The 24,712-nt window shown below is 39.9% G+C and overlaps 1 protein-coding gene across 4 annotated transcripts in view; it reads right to left on the bottom strand.

Annotated features, from left to right (window-relative positions):
* gria1a (glutamate receptor, ionotropic, AMPA 1a) overlaps positions 1-24,712 on the bottom strand; it is a 71,874-nt gene that overhangs the window by 26,799 nt on the left and 20,363 nt on the right. For all 4 annotated transcript variants that reach the window (XM_023298196.3, XM_023298194.3, XM_035942861.2 and 1 more), the window contains exons 4-11: positions 21,970-22,154; positions 16,445-16,498; positions 12,641-12,799; positions 11,978-12,145; positions 10,894-10,998; positions 9,495-9,605; positions 3,344-3,550; positions 1,321-1,766 (exon numbers count right to left, since the gene is read on the bottom strand). In XM_023298196.3, coding sequence (XP_023153964.1) covers positions 1,321-1,766; positions 3,344-3,550; positions 9,495-9,605; positions 10,894-10,998; positions 11,978-12,145; positions 12,641-12,799; positions 16,445-16,498; positions 21,970-22,154 — 1,435 coding nt within the window. The remainder of the gene's footprint in view (positions 1-1,320; positions 1,767-3,343; positions 3,551-9,494; positions 9,606-10,893; positions 10,999-11,977; positions 12,146-12,640; positions 12,800-16,444; positions 16,499-21,969; positions 22,155-24,712) is intronic.

Here is a 24,712-nt window from a genome sequence, read left to right on the forward strand (position 1 = left end):
ACAAGGTGTTGCACATGGTATGCGCTCAATCCGCTCTCATACCACTCTCATATCTGTGCAGGGAAGATGGAGTTACAGCTGAGATATGGTTAGCCTAGGTATATGACATTTAGTTGATTTCAATCTGAACAAGAAGAAAGGAAAACAACTTGTCAATTGTTGCAAGAATTGCATTAGCGAGTGCTAAGAGTTGCTTGTGACTGATTCTGTCAACAGCCAGGCGAACGGTTTCCAGTCTTCATGCATTTAACCTGTCTTCTAGCTCCAGCTTCACTTTTATTTCCCAGACGCCGATTTTCTCATCTGACTCCAAAAAAAAAAAAAAAACATCAAAGAAACAACAGCATATCCCAAAATGTCACACAGTTTCTTTCAAGTTGTGTATGGCTGAATGCACGTAAGTATTTACAGTGACAAGCAGCTTTTCAATTTCTTATCCAAACTCGCTAACAATTTACTCTTTGAAGCACAACCGCCAGCTTCTTTATCCTCACAGCACTTACTTACTCTTATAGATACATTAGTTGTACATGTGCCGCCACATTTAACATATACATAATATATATGTAGTTTAATGTTTAAAGATACAAGAAGCTCATGACCTAACCTGTCTCTGTTGGTTCAGAGCGTACAGTGATAACACTGACATTATCATCTCATCTTCTCCTGCTAGTCCCTCTGGAGAGCTCAGAAAGTCAACCTCAGTGTCTCTAATTTCAGACACTTAATGAGATTTTTAATTGGTGACCTTTTGAGAATGGTTTCATACCACAGCTCATGAGAGCACTTGAGGGGAGCCAATCCGAAACACTCAATACTCACACCAGGATCCTTCTTAACAGTCTTCCAAGGGTCTGATGTTTACCTGTACCTGCGGACGGATCAGCTGATTGACTTATCAATAGACAGACCCAGATGGAAAATTGGAAAACATTTGAAGGAGCTACCAACAACTAGTTTTAATAGTCATGGAAATTCATGGCATGTTTTTACTACCACAGGAATTATCTGAAGACAAGAAAATGAAAAACACAACAGTCTGCAACATGACCACATCATAAAACTCCCTCCGCTGCACTTCATCAAACTTTTAACACTGCTCTGTATGACAAGTGATGGGCAAAAAACACAATCTCAATAAACAAAGCCCAGCTGAGTTGAGCAAGAAAGCAAGAAAGTATGTTAAAGCGTTGGTGTGGAAGCCAGAAATATATTAGACGTAGGTGGCGCTGAGTGTCTCTTTGTGTACCAACAAACAAAAGCAGACTCAAAGGACTATGGAAATGCAAGGCTTAAAATTTTGTGGCCTCAGCTACTTACCGTGGTGATATATCGCAGCCCTGTTGCATGAAGGCGCCGAGTGAAAACCAAAGGGAATTGAAGATGCCGAACTCATTGGTCTGCTCTGGACTCTGCTGGTTGGTGTTCTGTTGCGCCGGTGTTTGGCCCTGCTGCACCCCATTGGTAGCCGACGCTTGGGTTGGAGACTGGGGCTCCCCTCCCTCCTCGTAGTCCTCAGCGTGCCACTCGTACGGGCTGAACCGGCTGACAAGGAAGAGGACGACGCTGACCCCAATGTAGGCAAACACAATGCACATCCAGATCTCGTAAGCCAGCGGGTCCAGGAAGGAAAACACGCCTGGTTTGGATTTGGTGGGTTTCTTGATCATGATGGAGATGCCCAGGGACATGAAGGGCTTGGAGAAGTCGATCACTTCCTCACGGACCAGAGTGATAGTGAGTGGAGCTACAGCCACGTCTGCTTTCTGGGGGAAGAGCACAGACACAGCCAGGCATTTACACAAGGCTGTACAGCATCAGGAATCTTGCAGTGTAACTTGTATGTCTACCAGGAGCAACTATCAGAAAAACACATCTGACAAAGACTTTTTACTTCAAGTCGCTATGTGTAGAATATCTACGGATATCCATGAAATTACATAATCACAAATTATTCCAATAGCATACTGTATTTTTGCTTGTTGCTTTTTGTTCTCTTTTTCTTGTATCACTGGCTGAAGTGTAAAACATTTAAAGTAGTTCACACTGGCTTTAAATATGACTAAAAAAAGCTAAAAAAAATTAAGTATTCTTAAATTGCTTTGGTCTATGTGAATTTTAGTGTGTTAAAGGTGAATACCAGTTAATTTCAGCCTAGTGTATTACTCATTATTGCAGATCAAAGTATCATGCTAAGTATGCATTCTTCAGATTCAGTTGGAGAGATTCTGTAAAATGAGAAGCCACACCATGCAGCTTGTGAACAGCGTTTAGCACGAGCTCTCTGCAGAAGATTTTTACAAGAACCAAGTAAAGAAAGAAACTAGCCACCTGGAACAGCCATTTTGCTAACTGCGTTACAGATCTCTCTTCAAGAACACTTGCCCACTGATCTAATCATCAGCATATAAATTAGCACACAGGATTTGTTCATGCATGTGGCGAACTTCCACTGTGGTCATACTGTCTTCTGAGGAAGCTCAGCAGTTAAATGCATGGACCGTTATGAGATCAACAGTACATCATATCAGTTTATTGGGCAGCCATGTTTACTGGAACCACAGACAAAGATCTAAATCAAATGGAGGATGGGAATCAGAGGATGGAGGCAGAAGCAGAAAGACACCAAGAACATAGTTTAGGAAAGTCTTGGTGTTCTTGCATTCATTACTCTGCTTCCAAAGAGTAGGAATTGTTGATGCCAGACTTTGAAAGTCTACATGTGTCCATGGATGAGAATAATCCCAGCTGTCCAGTGACAAGTAATTTCTCTGATAAAACACAAAACTATAAATTTGTTCCGTATCAGTTTACTCGGTGGAGCGGACAGACTCACAGGTCTGGATCCAGGCAAACAACAAGTGAATCGGAGGCTTTGATAAACACTGTCATCCTGGAGATGTTGTTTCCCAAAATCAACTGGAGGAAAAGACCGGCCAGACTGAACATTCAGTTCTCCACATGGTAAGTAAAAGCTAAGAAGAGCTCAAAAAATGGCTGTTCCAAGTGACTAATTTCTGTGTTTGCATTTGGTCAGACTGAAAACCAATCTTTAAAGTGATTCATGCAAAAATTGGCTTTCCTCAGAAGGCTCCAGGGACTTTGTGCTAATGACCCAGCAAATGTGAATTTTAAGTTAGTTTTGTGTAAATTCAACTTCCCTGAATCTCGACAGTGAGCATGAAAAGTGCAAATTTAGCATGACACTTGACAGAGCTACAACAACCACATTAACAGGAAACAAACCAGAATTCTCTTCTAAGGCTTTCAATGAACAGAATTCATGACAAATTTGTAGTAGTTTTCCAGCTTTAAATAGGGAATAAGAACTCTATTGACTTACCCCATACACCAGTTCCCCAACCATGCCATTCCACATCTTGGTTTCGGGATCTCTGGCTCCATACTTGCCATCTGAGACAACCTTGAGTTTGTACTGGTAGCCCACATGCTTGGCTATCTCTGCAGCCAGCTCAACAATGTAGCCCTCGTACTTTTCATTCCCCGAAAACTGGTCGTGGTGCTTCTTCAGCATGACATATGGAGACTCCTGTTGGATGTAGGGCAACCATGAATAAAACACATCTTCTCCAGTTATCATCAGTTTTACATCAGTTACTTTGGGTAAAAAATGAAAATCATTTACAGGAAATCACAGAACAGGTTTCTGAAATAATTGAGCTTTTCAGTGATGTGGAAAGAAAATGTTCTCCCCACAAGCTGTTGTGACTGTACAGATATAACTTTTACAGCAGGGTAGTTTGTTGAGCTAATTAAATCGGAGACAACATTATGGCCATAATAAAGCTCTAGCATGTATTAAAGTTTAATACTATTTGAGAATTTGGGAAGGGATGGTATGGAAGCATTTGATGATGTGGCGTCATTCATCACACAACTTTTTACTCTTTGTTCATAGCCGAGGCATAGAGACAAAAAAGAAATAAATTATTGGGCTCAAATATAATTGTTGGTGTAAAAGGTTGAGAATAAAAGACAATTGTATGAAATTACAAGGTATTATTGTGGCTTTGTTCCTTGGAAAGTATGGTGTGTAATTCAAACACAAAAGGTGCCTAAGTGTGATCATTACGACAGCACTGTCACATTGAAAGGGGTGTTGATAGGATGTAACAAGCTGCAAGGAAGCGGTGGAATCAGATTAGTAGTTGAGAAGACATCACATCTGAAGCAAAGATGCACCTGTGTGTGTGTGTGTGTGTATGTATGTGTGCATACTTGTGTGTATGTGTGTGTGAACCATGTACAGAGTGAGGCTGACAGAGCTTTCAAGCCTGGCTGACCTCTGCTCCAGGACCGGGCTGTTCTTCTTGTTATATCGACATCTGTACATCTCACACTGATTGACTGGTCTGAGAAATTACAGCTGACATGACACCTGAGGCCCCCACTTTACTTTGAGAAAAATGTATTTGATAGAGAATTCCAGACAGCTCGGTCTGAGTTAGCCACCTGCACTCGGAAGGCTTCAATTCTCACAAGTTGTTACGTGTGCCTGTTTTTAGCTAAGGCTATGCTGAGCTGAGCAAATTGTGCCGCCATGTTTCATCTGGGTCTAGAGATGCAGTTGCGGTGGAGGCGGGGGGGGTTCCCCTGTGTGTTACAGTTATCTGTGTTCTCCTGCTCTTTACGGTTGAACTGAAGGTAATCATTGTTACACGCAACCTGAAGCCCACTGGTAGACAAATGGCACCCCAGGGGGACAGTAGAGGGAAAAGGTCTGGCATGCAGCGCTTTCACAGGGTATGCACTTGCACCCACAGTCACAAAGACACACACACACACACACACACATACACACAGTTGTGCACATAGACATGCCATGGCATACAGAAGGTCCTCCAGGACTCAGTCTCATTGACCTCCAACAGTTCCACTGAGATCCACTGTCACTCAGCCATATTAAATACAACAAAGACACACATTCATGTTCACAAGAGCGTTTGTGCATGTGAGCAAATGCAAAAACACATAGGAGTACGTGAAATAAAACAACATTCATGTAATTGAGTATGCTTGATAAACTTCAGTATTTGTAAAAGTGTGAATCCCCTGCTATGCTCATCTGTGAATGCTACTGCTAGCCCTGTATTTTAACAATATATTTGTCTTTGTTAATAGTCATCAATAACAAAGTATTTGATTTCATTTAATTACGCATTTAATGACTAATATATTCATTTAGTTCACAATTGCTCAGTGCAAGATAAAGAGAGCACAGTGGAAAAATACTGCCAACACCTAATGTTCTGCTATCTCTCTGACATAACGTAATTATAGTCTTTACTGGTTTGCCATCACTACATCATACATATATAGGCACCACTTACTCTGTTCATAATATACAATTGCTCAAATTGTTATTAATTGCATATATTATTTCATGTCTGTGACACATTCAGACACATCCTGGACATTGAAACTACAGGGGAAGTTGTCACTTTTGTCAAGTTACTTGTATGATATCAGTACATCTATTAGGGTCATTCCATCTCAAATCACCAGGTGCCTCTGCCCAACCTCATCTGATTTATCCAATAAGTTTTCAAAAAAAAAAAACTGCCTGCCGACCAACTTTCAGCACATTTTCCCCACATTAAAATTTGAGTCTGTGTTTGAATCACAATATTTCAGAGACTATTGAAGATGAAAGCCTTACATTAAAAGTCCAATCTTTAGATACAGAATATTTTTTATAATTATTAAGTACTTAGTCACACAATAAATAGAAAATTAAAAGGTATTTTTCATTAAACTTTCATAACTGATTGCACAAGCTGTACCACGAAAACAAAAAACATTGTAAATATAACAAATATAAGATGTTTTTTTTGTTTAGTTTAATTAAGGGCATGTTTTTATGTTAATATGTCTAATAGTTCCTGACATGTTGTGGCTCAAATATAGCCTCAAATTTCAATGTGTGAAATACAAACCAAAATTGAGACACCAACATTTTCATAAATATTCTATTATTTTAATAAAAATAAATGGATAAACCTGACAAATCTGAGATCGTCAAGCAGAAATGGCTCTAAAAATGTGATTATTTGAGATGGAATGACCCATTAACGGATGAGAACTGTGTGCTCACGGGTGAAAAATAGGCCAAAAGTCGCTACAGCGAGGCTCAATCAAGTCACATGTATCATGCAGGCTGTGTGGCTGCTTTAACTTGGTAAAATAGGAGGTAAATTCAAAAGCAAGCAGTTCTGCACCCGTCATGCACAGGCAAGGTAAGCAGCATGGCACAAGTTTAAAGTTAACCTGTTTGATTTGTTGCACACCTTGCATGGGTTTTGAAAATTACATGATCGTCTCTTCTAAGCTGCCATTCTTTGCCGAAAGCTTATAAAAAGAATCTATTTTAATAGTTGCACAGTGTGATTAAAAACAAGTCATAAAATTTCACTAACGGCCTGGTTTTATTGTAAAGCCATAATCATCAGAACATCAAGCTTCGGTGCTCCATTAAACCAGTTCTGCTTCATTCCTCCAGCTTAGTCTGTGTGCATAAGCCTGGACAGCAGGGACTGCAGTGAAGTGACAAACAATAACCTTCCTCAAGGAACGAATCAGTGAGCACCAAAGTTAGAAGGTGTGAAAACTCTCCTGCTGCTCACACCTTATCTCTTTGCTTAGGTTCCAAAATGGAAAACCAATTTATCTTCCTAGAAAAGGGGACACTGATAGGAGATTATGTCAGAAAGAGTTATTTTGGGTCCTTATCCAGGAGACTGCAATTTTTTGATTCAAATAAGGATTTCTAAATATTATTTTTTAAATTAGAGGCAGATATACGACATGTTAAATTCAGCATATTTTACCAAATGCGCTACATCTTTGGCTTGTCAGACAAACTCAAATGCAAACTGATCGACACCTCCTGTCATATTTTAAATGCACAACTTTGAATTGATTTTACACTGCACGCTAACACAGCTGATTACATAAAGTGTACATTTTTTTCATACAATAAAATATCTATACATTTGAAACATCACTTTAACTGTCAGTTTGCAATTGCACTGCAGACATTTGGAGGAGCAGAATCAATCTACAATCATCTTTATTCGGAACTCCTGTGAAATCTCTTGCAATCCAATATACAACAGCTCTACCATAAATTCTACTCTTATAAAACTGCTGCATTTTCAGCTTTTGTTGATGCTTATTGAGGTCATCGTAGGTGGTGCTAGTATTCTGTCCACCCCATTAACATACATGAGGTAGTAAAAATGTTAGACACTATAAAATACACTACAGTCCAGTACAACAGCACTATCAATCACTATGATCTTAATAATAAATATAAAGTCAAATTGAGCTTTTAACAGTGCCAACAAAAGCTGAAAATGTGGAAGCTTTGCAAAAGTAGAATCCATGGCAGTTATTGCGTAGTACTGGATTAGATTTCAAATGTGAACCTAATAAACTGGCCAGTGAGGATATATCAATCAATTAATCATTACATTTATCTATCTTGTTCATCCACTATTGACTTAGCAGTTTTAAACATTTGTGTATTGAGCTGCATTTATCTCTTTTAAGCATTTTTAGCTAACTACTTTGAACCTTCATTCATTGCATTTGGTCAAATATTCTGACAAATAGATGATGATAGCTAATTTTTACAGTTTTTCTGCCTGTTTGTTTCTAGTCCATTCTTAACTGCATGTCATGTTTGTTTCAGATGAATAATAGGTGGATCTACTTATTTGCAATTTCAGTTTTTTTGGCAATAAACTAATAAAAATAAACTTAATGTGCAATATATCTTTCCAAATAAGCAGCCCTTTGATATATCATCCAGTCACATGAGACTTTTTTGCTCCAAGTCTGAGTCAGTGCTGGTACAGCTCAGGAGTTTGTGTCATTCCAAACAGGGTTATAAAGTTAAGACTAATGTATCTTTTTTGCAAAGCATATTCCAAGGCCTTTAATTAACTTAAATCAGCAATGAACAAATTGTGTAGGATTTTTACCTCCTTTGCTATTAGCTGAATGGATTGCATTAAGAGTTCATTTTGGGCTTTATTAGACTGAACCATTGAGTATTGCAGCCATTCTGTACCAATTTGTTGACACTTAAGCAATTATGTCCCCTAACTGGGAGGCACAGTTGCAATCAGAAATTTCCCATATCCTCATTACAACGTGGAGTTTAACTTGAGCAGTTTTTCCTTTCATTTGTAATGTCATTATATTGTTGTCGCTCTCTTAAAAAGATTGCATGGATTGGAGTATGCCAATGCTTTTTTCCTATTTCTTTTTTCTATTATTCCACCTTGTCTCTTGGCACCATCTCCTCCACCAAGTCTTTATCTGGTGAGCGGTGAATGCCTCTTAAGGGAAGCATGCAGCTCAAATCCTTCATCCCGTTAATCCTCACAGTGGAGATCAGCTGCATGAACACTAACCTGTTAGACCTGAAGTCTGCTGCATAATGTGTAACACGAACCGACGTGTGTGTTTTATACACTTCATCCATATATTGGATGACACCTGATTTCACTCCGGCAGAATCACATGGCAGCAGTGAGGCCCAGAGATAAAAGATGCTTGGAAAAATATACCAGTAGTACAAGAAGAATAGTCTATCGACATGGAGTAGTCCGTGGTATTAAATTTTCAACAAGCTCCAGACACTGAGAACATCCTGTACCTGCAGGGATATACTGTAGTTAGCAGCTTCTCTATCCTACTATCCTACTACTTCTCAGCCAGGTATTATCAGCCGTGTTTCTTTCTTTTGAGAGAATGTCATGATAACTTATGTGCCACACTCCCCTCTCTTTTACAGAGGCCAGACACAGACTTATTACAACCTTGCCAAGTCACGTTGAACAACCTGGTGGTGACATCTGAGTCAAATTAAGGCGGGGAGAGAAATAAAGGACACAGTGACATATTGCAGCCTCAGGAATAAGTGTTTTTCAGTGCTTGTGATGTATTTATGAAGCTCTTGTGTCACATAGCTGCTTCTGCAGTGATAAATGCACCACCGCTTGATTCTAGTTTTTTTTTCTATTCATCTTGACATGTTATCTGAGATGACGTTGACCTTATGTGTTTTGCAAAGTGCACAGGGAATAGGCACTATTTTAACTCTGCACATCATCAACACTTTATGTCAGCAGGCCAGCGTCCACCCAGACAAAATGCTGCGCTTGAACTGTACTTGGCCATATCAAATTCTCCTAATTTAGATTCTGAGCAGGCAGGCACCAGTCAGATAGAGAGGAGTTAGCAGAGTATAGTTGGGAAGGAGGGAATGGGAGTGAGATACAATCACAGATGTCTGCTGAATCCTTTCATGGGAGTGAACTTTTAGGAACTCTATCATAAAAGAGAACGAAAAATGGTTCCCTGACTTGCTTTGTCTTAGTCTCTCCCATTCCTCCCACCCCTCTTCTACCCAATTCCCTCAACCTGAGTTTTTTTATTTTTTTAATTTTTAAATTCAGACTTACCAAGATAGTGGTGACTATGTAAGTTCTGTTCTGTAACCCGTAGGTCTCGTTGCTTCCTCTCATGAAGCTGGCTGTGGTCACATACTTCTCATCTTCATTCCAGTAGCCGACCTAAGGCAGCAAGAATGTGTAACAAAAGTCAGGCCTGTAGTTATTTAACCGCTTAGAGTTAAATTTCCACTATATAAAGGTGAAAAAGCTTCCCTTATAGTCCTACTCACACACTTGAATAAAGGCTATTTATCATATTTCTCATGACTTAAAAACACTTCAAATTTAAAAGAGGTCCAACGATCTATGAAATTAGCTGAGTACATTTTACTTTGCATGACTGAGGCACCAAAAGAGAATGTATGTGAATCACTAGTGCAAAATATAACTGCAATGATGAATAATGGTATCGAAATGCATAATTAAAAGTAGTGCAGCTTTAGACTAATATTTGCTTTAGATAAAATGTCTGTTCATTCATCAGCGATGCAAAAAACATAACAAAAATCCCTGCATCTGACACTGAGGTGCTTAATTGTACTCACTGTATGACTTCACTTTCTACAGTCAAAAAGCTTCTTCTGCTTCTTTGTGGTACTTCATACTCACTTACACATTATTTCTATAGAAAAATGAAATAACTACATTTCCCATGAGACATATAATGTGATGTATAATAAGGCTAAATCCTTGTCTCTCCTTGCCTTTAATGCTCAAAGTACATGCATCAATAATCATGTGATCACTTGAGAGCTGCTGTAAAAGGTTAACCTTCAGTGTAAGTAGTTAATGGTCTGCACCGTTTAATGAAATACTGACTTACTGAACTGAGCAACCATTATATTGACATTTTTCTTTTAAGATAATGTAATGAAATAAAAATATTTCTAAAATTAAATGGCATTAGTGCATTAGTGTATACTATCTTAAAGCATTAGTAAACATAATTTATAATATATATATATATATAGTATCACTAGTATCTATCTATCTCTGTTTTTATAGTTATTTACTATATGTAGTTTTATTATTTTAATGCATGCAAACATCCGTAAATAATTGCTAAAAAGCTTAAACATACAAATAATCTCACGCGAAAAAAGTAAGACTGTAATATGTATTTTACTCATGGGAAATACTGTAAATTTACGAATGATTATTGTCCTTTATTTTACAGTATTTTTTTTCATTTGTCCACCATCATCTTGAATATTACTTGTTTTGTTTTGTTGTATAATTCTTACAAGCTTGATTAATATAGAACCCAGAACTCTTTTGGACTTATTAAATATGGTGTAAGGGTATAAAATAAAGAACAAGCTCATTCAGATAATAAGCTTACAGACAGAGTTTTTCAGTGTGGTCCTTGAACAGGAATAAACATCCTGAATTCTGGCCTGAGGCTCACCTTCTTTGGTCCGGAGGGGGCCAGCTCCATGACGCTAACGGTGTAGTTGGTTCTGCGGCCTTTCTCATTAAACTGAATGTGACCGGTCAGTCCATCTATACGGACCTGTAATAGAGTCACAGACATAGAGTAAGTAATTCAGAAGCTCCGGCTCATCTGGCAGATGGGTAAATAATACCTGGCGTGAGGCATGATGTTTATACAGACCGTATTCTTTGAGTCCGTGCGAGCAGCAAGCATTTGCATGTCACGTCTATGTGCAGTTCCCATTAAGGCTCGCATGTGTTTGAATAGTGTTCATTTGTGAAAGTCTGCAGTCCCTACAGAGGTGAATAACAGACGGTATACGTGTACAGTGCAGTGTGTTTGTCTTGGCTGCGTGATGGAATTAATTGAGCGAACACGGCTTCAATCTCCAGTCTATCCGCGGGCAGATGGCTGGATGGACTGAGCAGGCCTCTGTGCAGCCACTCTGCAGACAGAGCCCCGGCCTGCACACAAACACACTCACACACATGCAATTATACATATGCCCTCATAGACACAGAGCATTTATTAAGCCTCCATACTTTATATTAATGGTGTTCCATAGTGAATAAATAGCACACTTGACTTTTAATTTGACTTTTAATTACCGACTATATTGTGTCTTGTTTAATGTATAATTCGGAATGTAATAAAAAATAATCGTTCCTCGATGCACAAGCACGTCTTGGTGAGATCAAGAAGTCTCACAGCCAGTCCAGCATTTCCATTGCCAAATATTACAATTCTAAACTCAATTGCTGGTGTCATACTCCATGATGATCACGGCTGAGCGTTACTGCCTGCAGGTTTTGTTTACTCGCCGTGATGTCACATTTGATACTGGAGAGCTCCTCTACGACTTAATGTGAACTTTACACGACAGAATGAGACCTAATTTGTTCAGCCAGCCCCAACTCAGGAGCCGTTAGCCAATGTGCCACTCAAGAATTTGCGAGTCTGTGTGTGAGTGTGTGCATGAGGGGAGATTTTATGTATGTACATGTGTGTGTGAGTGTGTGTGTGTGTGTGTGTGTTTGCATTATCTGTGTGTGCAGACCTGCTGCAGGGCTCTCTGGATGTCTATGCCCTGCCCCCAGGGAGCTGGAGGGTTGGCAAGACACTCTCCAGCGTTGCCCCTGCGAGAGATGTCTATCCTCTGTCGCCGCAAATTCTGGAAGGCCGTGGACATAACTTTCACCCCGTCGTATGTGAGAGCGCCTGTGTACTGCAAAGAGAGAGGAGAGACATTTCAAAAAGAGGCGACATAAATAAAAGCCTCATCATCGCGGTATTTCTATGAATTGCACAAGACTTTAAATATTAATACAGCTACATTTTATATCACCAAATATAGCAAAGCTGTACATCCAAGGGCATACTTACTAGTACTAAAATATTTAGTTGTCGCTGTAAACACACACATGCTTGGACTTAGAATCAATCTCAGCTGGTTGGACAGTATAAATAAACAATCATTTAATAACAAAGAATTCAAGATGATCACCAAACCTAGATAAGATCTGAACACCTCATTTACTCAAAACCCTTTCATAATTTTCCTGCAACGCAGAGGCAACCCTCGCCTCAGACAGAAAATCAGTTCTCAGTTAGCTCTTTTTTATATCCTGCGCTACTTCACAGCTCCTTAAATCCTAAAAAGCTAGAAGGAGGCCACTAAAAGAAGAGCAGGAGCATAGATCAGAAAGTGAATGGGCAGTACTTTGAGTCCACTCCTGGGCACTTTGGAGTCTTTGTTATCGAACTCCATCCACTGTTGAACGACGCGGCTCACACTCGGCTCGGAGTTGTTGACGAGTTGGAAGCCGGTGATGTTGGCACCGCCTTTCCTCAGGTCTGTCAGGTCAATGTCCAGGAAACCCTGCGACAGGAGGCACAGATATGGATATGTATATTAAGTAAATACAATTAGGATTTCATACAAGTGCTCAGTATACTTTCATGCAGAGTTTTAACAGCAAGTTACTGAAATTCCAGGCTGTGGACCTTGTTTGCCACAAACAGAAAAAATAAGAAGCACAAGACACAATATCATTTAAGCAGATTAAGGCCTATTAGACATTGTTTTAATGAAGGACATCCTGCATTACATGCCCATGATTTGTAGCTGGAGTGAAGCTTAGTGCATGTCATTTCTAAAGACGGATCTGTTGGTCTTTATATAGTGCAGAACATTGTAGCTAAGAACTCCGGACACAGGGGGGTTACAATACAAATCTGAGGGGTAACTTGATCACTGGTTACCAAAAGCTCTGACTTGTGAGTGATTCATAGACAGTATCATTTGGAATTTTCCATTTCAACACTACACACTTTTCCAGACTGAAGACAAAATAGTACATTTATGGGACCATTTTTGACATCTAAGGACAAATATTTAAATGTTTATTGTGTATATGTATGCAAATGCGTGTAAAATCCATGTAATATCATGCCAAGTATGTTGTATTCTAACTATGTATTCCAGAAGATTGTTGTTCTGAGTTGAATAACTTGTACAAATCAATGAACACCAGATCCAGACAAGTTCACTGCAAAGCTTTTTTATCGAAGCTGCAATGAAGACTGACAACATATCAAATAAATAACACTACATTTATGCTCTCACCATATTTATTTCAGTCTCCTCTTTTTAAATTGAAACTGAAAATAGACCAAATTAGTTGCAAATGTGTTGTTTCTGTGTCCATGGAAACAACAGTTAAGTTTCCTTTACATCACTGCATGCTCAGAAATGTTCATGCACGCTCAATATTTGGTTAATTGCGACGCTGTGTATAAATGCAATTCAACAACAGCATTTTCTTTGAAACTAATTTGACTGCATGAGTCTGGATTTGGTGCATTTATAAGGCACTAGCTGTAGAGCTGTATTGCCAGCTGCCATACAGGCACAGGGGCAGCACTGTATATGAAGATGCTTTGAGTTGCATGCGACACTTTTGTCTTGCTTTCAATCCATAAAGCTTGCTCTGGCCTGGACTCTCTCACTCAGTGGTAAACATTTTAGCTGTGTTGGCTGCTCCAAATGCCATGAAAAACACTCTGTCGCTATGACCAATTAGTTTTATAGTTTAGGAAACAGAATGAGGGCAGTAGAGCGGAAACACAAGTACTTTCTATACTCTGTTTTGTTTTTCCCATATTATACTAGGCTTGAAAACACTAAAATTAAAGTCCATATTTGTCCATTCTGCATAGCTGTGTTGGTTCATTTGAGGGATTTTCACAGGCTTCAACACTTTTAAGTATGCAGTATGTCTGTGTAGTCATCCAGGTCACAGTAATCTGAAGTGCTTCAGCAGAGGACAACTGGACTTCTCTTTTTGAGAAAAAGAAAGTGAAATCCATTTGCCTTCTACTGAAGCATTTAGGATGAAAGTGTTCAGTGTTCCACCTCACAAAATAACCATTGAAGATGATTAAGAGCATGAAAACAGCAGAAAACAAAGAATTCTGCTGCACTATATAATATCGACTTTTGTTGTTTATTGTCCGATTAACCCTTAAAATGATTCAAAACAAAAGGCACTTAGACTCTTAGAATTGGTCAAAACTGATTGAAAAATGCAGTGTGGAATTGCAAATATCAAGTCACAAAGCTGAACAGGTTGGGATCTAGTGGCACCAGACATTGGAAGGTAATTTTGCCTCATTGCAGTTACTGTTTTTACTTGCACCATCAAAAGTGAAAGGGTTAAACGCATAATAAAAGTTTAAAAAAATCCTCCCTTTTCACTTAGAGAGGTTATTCCATTGAACAGACTTCATCGCCGTCTATCCCGAGGGACAAGAGTAGTGAGAAAGAAAATAGAAAAGCTCATTTCATGGCGGGAGCAGTCCGGAGCTAATCTGTGATAGACTGAGTCCTCATAGGCTACTGTTAACAATGGCAGGATCAAAACCTTATAGGCTACTGTGAACAATGCAAGGCATGCCTCGGGCACAGCGGAATGGAGAAAGAAGCGATTTACTGTAATGGTATCTCCTACTTGTATTTTCCACCTGACTATTATGAGGGGAAGGCTGTTTTTCAGAGAGTGAGAGGCAGTTTCAGTCTCTCAGCAGGCCGCCTGTCAGCGTGGAGAGAAGAAGAGGCAGACAATTGGGAATGGGTGGGAGTAGAGACGGAGCAGGGGAGAAGAAGATTTGTCTGTGATTTGTCGAAGGTTTAAAAGCAAAGTTTGACTGATGAGAAGAGAAGGTGCCTCTCCGCATCGTCTCCTGCTCACCAGGCATCTATCTCTCCCAGTTCTTTCTTCTTCTTTGCTCTGATGTTATTTGTTCCGTGCCATTTGAAGCTCTCTCTGTGCCACATGTCTGTCTCCTACTCTCATTTGTTTACTTTCTTTGATCTTCATATCCATACAGTCAAAATAAATGAGGGACCAATAATAAAGAGGGCTGGCTGTAGCTTAAAGTTCACCAAAAGTGCTTCGTGCTCATTATTTCTTCTTTATTTAAGGAAAGGTTGGCTAGTTCAAGCTCCAAGAGGACGGGCGGCACTCCGTCTGCCTCCTCCTATCACCGACGTCTCCCTAATATACAAGTGTGTGTTGCCAGGTGTCCATAATTCTCAGCCAAACAGACAAGACTTGTGTCTTATTTCTGCTCTGTGGATGAGCTAATGCTGTGCAGTGAGCTGGGGAGGTTACTATAGAAACTAGCCTTTGCTAACAGTAGACATGATGGGGGGTATTGCTGACAGACATTTAAATACTTCAGACTATGTTCAGTCCCACACACGCAGGAGCAGATGTGCACATGAGTAAGTAAATTAGCACGATTCTAAAAAGGCGCAAGGACGTAGAAAAAGTCCTTTTCGGCACAAACCTTTTAATGGACCTATTATAAATGACTGTGGCCACTTTGCGTATCAGCTGTTATTGCCGTCTGAGCCTTATCATTTAAAATTAAATCTGGCAAACCGGCCAGACAAGGGAGATTGAGCCAATCTAAAACCCCAGCAGTGAGAAATTGTTCAAGCCAGCAGCTGCATATTAATGTTGTTATTACCACATCTCCTGTTGGTGTCAGTTTTCCTTTCATTCTGGGTTGCATTTAGTGGTCTACATAGCGTTTTGCAGTGAGAAAATGGCAGCAGACAAGGAGAGCTAATGGATATAAGCTCGCATACATTGGCTGCCTGACCTTTTTCTGTCACTGTGAGTCTGCACAGATTTCTGTCTCTGAGTGTCACAGATTTCCTTCTTGTGCTTTAGTACTCTGCTGTTACTTCTGCGGCTGTGACACTGAAAGAAGACTTGATCTAGCTGAAGCGGAAAATGGAATGAGAAGATGAAAAATCAGATAGTTTCCGGCTAAATTATTAGGCACACACAAGTCTTTCAAACTGGCAATAAAGTCTTGAAAGTCTGGAATCCTGTTAAAAGCTACATTTAATCGCAGTGCAAATTCAGTTAAGGTATGAAAGAATGAGGGGTATTTTTTGAAAGACTCTAAATACATTTTTTAAGAAAAGATTGATGTAATGATGATTGCTTACCAGGTTGGCCAGAATGTAGTGGTAGCTCTTTGCATTCTTTCCTTGTTCCACAATCTGAAAGACAAGAGAGAGGGAGGAAATAAAATGCTTGTCGCACACAAGCAGAAGGTTGGTTTGTGTGTGCGACAGTGAGAAGAGGGTTTTGACAGTGTCTCAGCAGTATGCCAGACACAGTACAGTCAGGGTACTGTACTTGACCTCGAGCAGGACAGACAGAAAGGAGGTTCACAGGAAATCACAGCAGAGGGACTGAACATTTTACACCATCAAAGACTGAATAACTAGAATGTCCTTCCTTCTTTCCTCTCATCTCCTTTAATACTGTGACATGACTGTTGCTGCCTTTAGCCTCATCCTCGCTCCAAATGAAAAAGACATAAATCAGAATCAAAAATACTTTATTGATCCCCGAGAGGAAATTATTTATGTTACAGAAGTCTTAGAAATTGAAGCAGTAGAAAAAAAAACTATAAACATAAGCAGAAAAATATGTCCTAAAATATAAACACAAGACAATATTTATACACACAAACACAACACTGATGCTATTCATATGTGAAAGAAAATTAAAATGATTAACTACTAATAAAGGCAAATAATACCCTAAAATATTTAAAAAAGCAGGGAATTAGAACTGCACAATAACCAATAAAATGAATAGAGAAGAGAATCTAATGTCTTGGAAATTATAAGAAAAAAATTTAAGTCCCTCTGTTTGCTGATTAAACCTCCCAAAAAAGTAATTTCAATGTATCAGTGTTACAAATGTAGACGTTTATTTCATCACAATAGTCATCTGGTGGCTGTAAATGGCGTAGATGTAACTATACACTATAGTTTCCTTCAGAATGTGCAAATTTGAAAAGTCCCTGCCTCTATCTCTGCATTAACCCCACCCAAATCGCTGCAGCTCAGCACACCAGCTCACCTGCAACCTCAAACACTGTCAAACCACTTTCTGCTACACAACAGAAAGTTGTAATTTTGGAGGAAATCACTTCAGAAGAAGAACTGATATGGAAAGCCTCACGTTGCAAGATCACTGGATTGGTTCTTTAAATTTGTGACATATGAAACCCCAGAAGTCTGAATTCCTTATTACTCTGCCAAGGAACGTGGCAGAGTTTTGTGACGATCGGCGTACGTTTGTCTGTCTGTGTGAAATATTACTCAAAAACAGACTAACAGATTTGGATGAAATTTTCAGGGAAGGTCAAAAATGACACAAGAACCAAGTGATTAGATTTTGGAAGTGATGCAGTTTATAGTCTGGATCCATGGATTTGATATCATTGTGTATCATTGCCAGGTAGCGGCACAGCGTCACTGTAACCATGACAATGAGTGAACGCTATGTCAGCTGCTTGCTGACGATCACATGATTGTGATCCTGCTACGAATCCACAGGGACTTATCCATCGGAAATGATAAAAAGAACAATTGATTAAATTGTGGGGGTGTTTCTGAGTCCCATCAGTTCCTGTCACCCGCTACATATTTAGGTCATACGATTCGTTATCTGTAAATAACGTACAAATGCATAACACACGCCTGTGCTCAGCGCAAGGTCATTTTTTATTAAAGGTTTCATCCGTCGGAAATGATACAAAGACTGAGCAGCCTTGGCGGAGTATTGCACTCACAGAGTCCTTTTCTTGTTTTTAGTATGTAACCAGTACACTGCAGTTTCAATGTGAAAATACTCAGTTGTGGCATTGACTGCTTATTTTGCTCATGGCGTGTTTTCTAGCATATTGAAAAAACATCATATTTATATGCTAATAAGGCAAATATATATATTTTTTCACCAGAGTGGCCTTTTTAGAAAAAAAACATAACAAAATTTGTAAGTCTTTAACAGACATGCACAGCAAGTGGCATCCATTTGTAAATATAACTATACTAAATGGGCCCCTCTCCTCCTCTTTCTGCTCCAGATTTTTTGCTCTGTTATTGCTGCCTTGTGAGCTGTGATTTCTGTCTAACATTTAAAAAATTTACAATATTCTTCCTCCCTGGAACTCCACCAAGGTCTAACAATATCATCAAATAACAGCGCCTGTCACTGCTGAACTGTGTGTGAAGCCCCTCTCCCATGCCTTCCCTTCATCTGTCTGCTGTCTGCACTGCTGTTGTCGTTCTATGACCGCAGGCGTCGCAGGTCAGCCGAGCATCGGGGGGGTCGGGGCAGTCAGGGAGGTGTGCAGCGTAGTGCCAGGGCTGGTTTTATTTATAAATTAAATAGCCACACTGGACACAACTGTAGCTGACATTTAAATGTAGAGAAAAAAAAAAAGGTTAGCTGGTGGCGATAGGTCTAGTTTGGCCATGCCTAAATAAAGAGCTTGCTGTAGTGTACAAGCACAACAACCGTGGCTGTGTGCATGTGTGTCATCGCAACGGTCACATAAAATAAGGTGGTTCATAAGTGGGCAGCGTTAATTTAAAGCCATGCAGCATCCAATTAATGGCCTTAACACAGTGGATAAGAAACTCATTCAGGTGCTGAGGATGAACTCTTCACATTTTACAGCCCTCTTCTTCTCTTGGAGCATTTTCCCCGGTGTGTACTTCGTGGAGTGTACTCATTTGTTTGAGTGTTCAATGTGTGTGTTTAATGAAGCTGTAGGTCACGACAGAAGGTGGCATTTGTTATTAATGGTGACCCCACCAGCACAAGGCAAGTTCTGCAGCCAAGCCTCAGGCAAGGAAAAGCCGACGGATGGAGGGGAAGAGACACACACCAGCGATGACGCCAATACACTCTAACACATTACCACCACAGTGGATTGTCAAATGGAAAAGTTTTGGGCTGCGAGTAGCTTTTTAATTATACATGCCGATTTGAAGAGTCACTCAGAGTTCAGCCCCAAGAGAACAGGTCACTTTTTGTCTCGGTGTTGGAAAAAGCGGGCTGAAGCGTTTCTGCGGTGGCTTCTGTATCGCCTTAAATGATCTCCAAGGAGGCTACGCCAACTCGTATGAGAAGTCACCCTCAGGATGCTGTCAGTGACGTTATCGCAAGACAATCTGTGTGCTGTATGAGATGAACACAGCAGTGAGTTTAAAGGGCAAAAAAAACAGGCTGAGGTGTTGTGTATGTGTGTGTGTTTGCTGTTGTTCGGGTGCACAGGGAGGGCAGTGTGTAGGCAGGGAGCAGATGTCGGTGATTGATGGTGGCCGTCTGAGTGGAGAAGTTCTCAGGCTCAGCTCCTGGAATGTGGTGAGAACTGATGCAATAACCTTAACTGCAGACACTGAGCCATCAATAATAGTCACACACAGCGGCGATAGAGTGCACACACAGAGAGTGTGTATGTAGGTGCATTTTTTTTCTCATAAACTATGTACTCAAACTGAATTGAAAAAAAAAAAAAGAAAATTACAACCGGACTGAAAAATCATCATCATCATTTTAAATGACATCAAGCAAAAACAAATTGTGGATTTTTCTATATTGAATATGCCAGGAACCTTTGGAATATCAGGTTCTTGATCTCAGACAAAAGGCAGCTCATTTGGCTGATTTGGCCTGCTGAAAGACAACTACAGATTTTATCAACTATATCGAGCGAGCTAATTAACATTAGCAACATGAGCCGGTTGAAAAAGCCATCTGTGGCTGACATTTTAATGTTTCCAGATGGCTCATTTTAAAATGAGAGGCCTGTAAAAGGTGTCTCATAAGTGAACTTAATTGCTCCAGTCATGATATCATGCTAAAAGACAGCATGTCCGCGTTGATGATTTATGTAGATGACATGGGAATAAAAGAAACAGTACTGTTCTGTAGTGGAGTGTGGCACTAGTACTAGCATAAAGGAAGCATCACACTGCTTTTTCAGTAATACTTAGTAGCCTACATTTCTTGTATTTTGTATTTTACTCACTTTTGCAATGAAAATTGGCAAATGTAAGCTGCTATTCTTTAAAATTTGCCGATGTATTCTGGTGGAATCTAGAGTTTTGACAGGCCCATGGTGCCTAGTTACGGTTGCTAAGCTTTGATTGGAGGGGGTTGGTGAACAGTCAATTGTGATGGCTTTCCCTTTCAACGGCTCGGAGGTGAGTAAGTGATGATCCTATCACAAAAGAAACCGCCGGCTCCAAATGCCAACGCCGTGTTATTTATCTTTCCTGTCCTTGATCCTGCGGGAGACTAAACACCACATCAGACCAACAACCAATCCCACACATTCCTTTTATCGCCCCTCCTTTCTCATCCTGCCTATCTCTTTTGTTCATTTCATTAAAATGCATCCAGCCTATGCTTGAATTGAGTGTTTTTCCAGATAGAGGAGATTTTTTTTCCAAAGTCATTTAAATTTAAACATGCAGGCTGATTACTCAATGAATTATCAGCTTGATGAGTGTTCAAAAAGGAAACTTCACTGATCAAGCATAAAGCCCCACTGGTATAATTTGAAGTTTATATACAAGATAGTTTTTTTTTTCATTGCATTTTGTCTCTCTGAATCAAGTAGTTTCTTGGCATTTTTTTTTACTACATTTTTCACTGCAGTATAAAGTAGAAGAAGAACTCAATAAGGCCATTTGTATTGTGTAACTAAGTTACAATATAGTAAATCATATAAATAACTGAAAATAAAAGTTTATTTTCTTGTGCTCACAGGTGTTACTAATACTGCAAAAATGCTAACTGTATAAAGTATTGATTTTTTTACGACTTACACAGTTGTCTCCTATTTACTTTATGTGAACACAGCCTGAGCTGCACCGTGGCTCAGTTGTTAGCACTTTACCAGTCGCCTCACACTTACAAGATCCCTGGTTCATGTCCCCGCCTTCCCACGATCTTTCTGCATGGAGTTTGTATGTTCTCCCTGTTCAGTGTACGTACTCCAGCTTCGTCCCATAGTCCAAAAACATCCTTAGGTTAAATTGTGATTCACAATTGTCTGTAGGTGTGAATGTGAGTGTGCTTGTTTGTCTTTCTGTGTAGCCCTGCAATAGACTGGTGACCTGTCCAGGTGTCCCTGCCTTCACCCAGTCAGCTGGGATAGACTCCAGCCCCCACCCACGACTCTTCAGAGGATTAAGTGGTGTGTAGATAATGGATGGATGGATAAACACAGCCTGCAGTTAAGCCCGGTTCAGCTAAATAGCTCCTGAATTTTTGTTGTGCGACTGTTTATGTGTCCTGTGTAGTGCTGAGAAGTTGTTGTTAGTTTTTTACTAAATCTGGTAAGTGCACACATTTTTTTCAGCATGTTTTAAAGGAAAAATGTAGAATAAAGTGATTTTGATAAAATATCTCTATCTTTAGCTTACGTGTTTTTATTTCTACATAATTAGTTCAAAGACTGTCAGAAAGTTGAAAATAGAATGACCCATTATGTTTTAAAAGCTTCTGGCTGTGAGTAACGGTGCAATTTTGGCAATTTTTAAAGAAAACATGTCTTTTAAACCCACCAGGGTTCAGAGGGTTGAGCTGAAATTACTTTTCACATCACAGCATAAGTGCATAATGCATTTGCTCACAAATGCAGAGTAAATCTTTTTACCTTTCTGAGTATCCCAGTGAGTCTCTCAGTCTCACAGTCGATGATAATTTGGCCCTCCTTCCTCTTGTCCAAATCCTGGAACACTTTCAAGAAGGAGGCCTCAGTCATGGTCTCCACATTGACCGAGGTCACCAGCCAGTTCCTCTCTGCTGCTGTATCCAGAACCTTCTGCAGCACTGACAGGCCTGGACGAGAGAAGACACGTGTTTGGGGTGTTTTAGCAGGAACTGACTCAGTCGGGCAAAGCAAACATGGGAGGTAACAGCATGGGTGTTTACAACAAAAGTTCTGTGAAGATGATGAATGAGCAGTTGGTACTGAGAGCAATCCATGAGTGTCTACATTTTATTAAGGCAGCATGAGGCATAAATTATGTGCAGGTTAATCTCATACTCTGAAGATGAATTAAAACGACCTGTGAATCAAACAGAAGCAGCACAGAAACCCAAACTGCAGCTGATAAGCTTATCCATCTGGATCTCCCCTGTAGCTTAGATGATGAAGTGTAACGAGTGGGACAGTCCATTAAGAACACTGACACATACAGGTGTGCTTTTCCAGTGTGTACACAGCCGGGCAAAATAATCACCACTTTCATACTAATAAATGATCAGCCCGTGCATCATCACAGACAGCACACTCGCAACCAGCTTTACGTCCTCCAAGCACCAATTACAGGTGGCGCTACTCAATTACGCTGTCGCCGATACGCTGCTGAGACCCTTGAGCATCATAGAGACAAAGGTAGAGCAGCCAATGAGCTGAAGGCTCATGCTAAGTCTGGAAATAAAAGGCGATTAGGGAACACATTGATCTCAGGCTTTGATTTACAGTTTGACTCACTGTTGTACTCCTTTGCTGTTGGCAGTAGACCAATCAGATTCCTCTCAAGCTGGCAGCCACAGTTGTTCCACAGAGTAAATAAAGTAATTTCACCCACAGCATACTGGCAGCCATTACCCAAATGAATTATGGCAATTACAAAACTTAGAAATGTAAACTAATACATGATGTAGCTGTATTTGCTTTTCTTTCATTAAGCTGGAAAACGCTGCTAAAACTAGCCATGGGTCCACACACTGCATGCTTTACATATCCTCCATCCTTGTTTGCTCATGTTCATACAAGCATTTTATGAGCAAACACACAACTGGTTTTTATCCACAACAACAACAGCACAGACCCTGTCAAAAGACGAATGAGAAATGCAGTCACAGTGTCTGAAAGATGATTGCCTGGCCTTATTAAAATGCACAACAGCTGCTCTCGAGGCAATTCATGCTGCTTATTTGACACCAGGTCGTTAAGAAATAAAAAGATGGATGGCGTTTCACCTCCATATGTGACCACAATACAGTACATATGAATAAATAAGACAACTTGAAAAATGTGCGGATCTTGAATGGAAATCATAAACAGGAGTTGGTAAAGTATGACTGGAGAGGTGCACAGGGATGGATGGGACGTTTGAGGGGGTCGCTTTCTTTTCACTGTTGCTCATGATTGAGTGGTTGTAACTCTTGGAGGTGACAGATTTAAAAGTAGCTGTGGAACTAAAGATAGGCATGGGAACTAAGGAGGCAGTTTATCATGGTTGTGAATAAGATCAGTGGGTCACCAGCCTCTGAATGGAGTTGAGTCCTGGTGGCAGTAAAGGGTTTCAGCACCACGGACAGCTCCATGCAACAGGAAGCAGTTATTCCCATTTTAAAAACCTTATTTCCTTACTTACATCATTTTTTTTTTTTTGTATTTATCTGGCTGCCAGTCTGATTCTACATTATGTGCAGTATGTTCCAGCACTCAGAGTATACAGCTAGCCAACAGTCAAGATGCACTAAAATTAGCAATTGTATCTCATTAATGGTTAGTGTTGAGGATGTTCTGTACTGTAATGCATTTCAGACAAACCTTGAGTCAGCTGTTTGGCTGAACTATTACATATCTCTTCGTATCTTCCATCTCCTCTCTATCCCTCCTCTGCTCTTTTTTTTCTTCTTCATTTCACTGTTTGCATTCAAATACCCTCTCCCCGTTTTTAAATGTTCCTGATGTGCCCCTATAAATCAGAGCCAGCCTTACAGGGATGCTCATACGACCAGCCAAGGTAAAAATGGTCCTCCAAAGGCATCCTGGAAGGGAATAATATCATAATGGAATCTGGCTGTCATAAGCATCCTTTTGGCCAGAGGCAGTACACGGAGACCTGGGCACCAGGCAAGCGAGAGTAGAGAAAATAACACTTTGGGAAACCATTTCCTGAATATTGTTTATGATAGGTTTAATGGGCTATCAAATTTGTTTTCCCATTCTTGGCTTTTGAAAATAAAAATGAGAGGCACATTTATTAGGGGATGCAGCACTGTAAGAGAGCAAGACAGATGTTAATAGAAAGAAATAGGGGGGGGAAACATTAGAGCTCCTGAGATGGTAGAGATGTGACAATGCATGTGATATATTTGTTCGTCCTTGTCCACTTCAGATAATGGATTGGGAAAAAAAGAAAAGAAATATAAACACATTTGTAATATAAATATATTAGATGAGAAATTATCTCTTTATAGACAATATCACAAAGAGGAAGACCTGTTGTTAGTACGATGGTAAAATATTTACACAGACACACTTACTGTAAAAGCACACCTGCAAAAAATACCACACAAATTTGTCACAACTAAATATGATTTTTCTTAAAGGCTTAAAATAACCCTGTAGGAAGGGTGACTACAGTGTAGTATCCAGG

The sequence above is a fragment of the Amphiprion ocellaris genome, chromosome 13 (assembly GCF_022539595.1).
Source record: "Amphiprion ocellaris isolate individual 3 ecotype Okinawa chromosome 13, ASM2253959v1, whole genome shotgun sequence".
Taxonomy (NCBI): Eukaryota; Metazoa; Chordata; class Actinopteri; family Pomacentridae; genus Amphiprion; species Amphiprion ocellaris.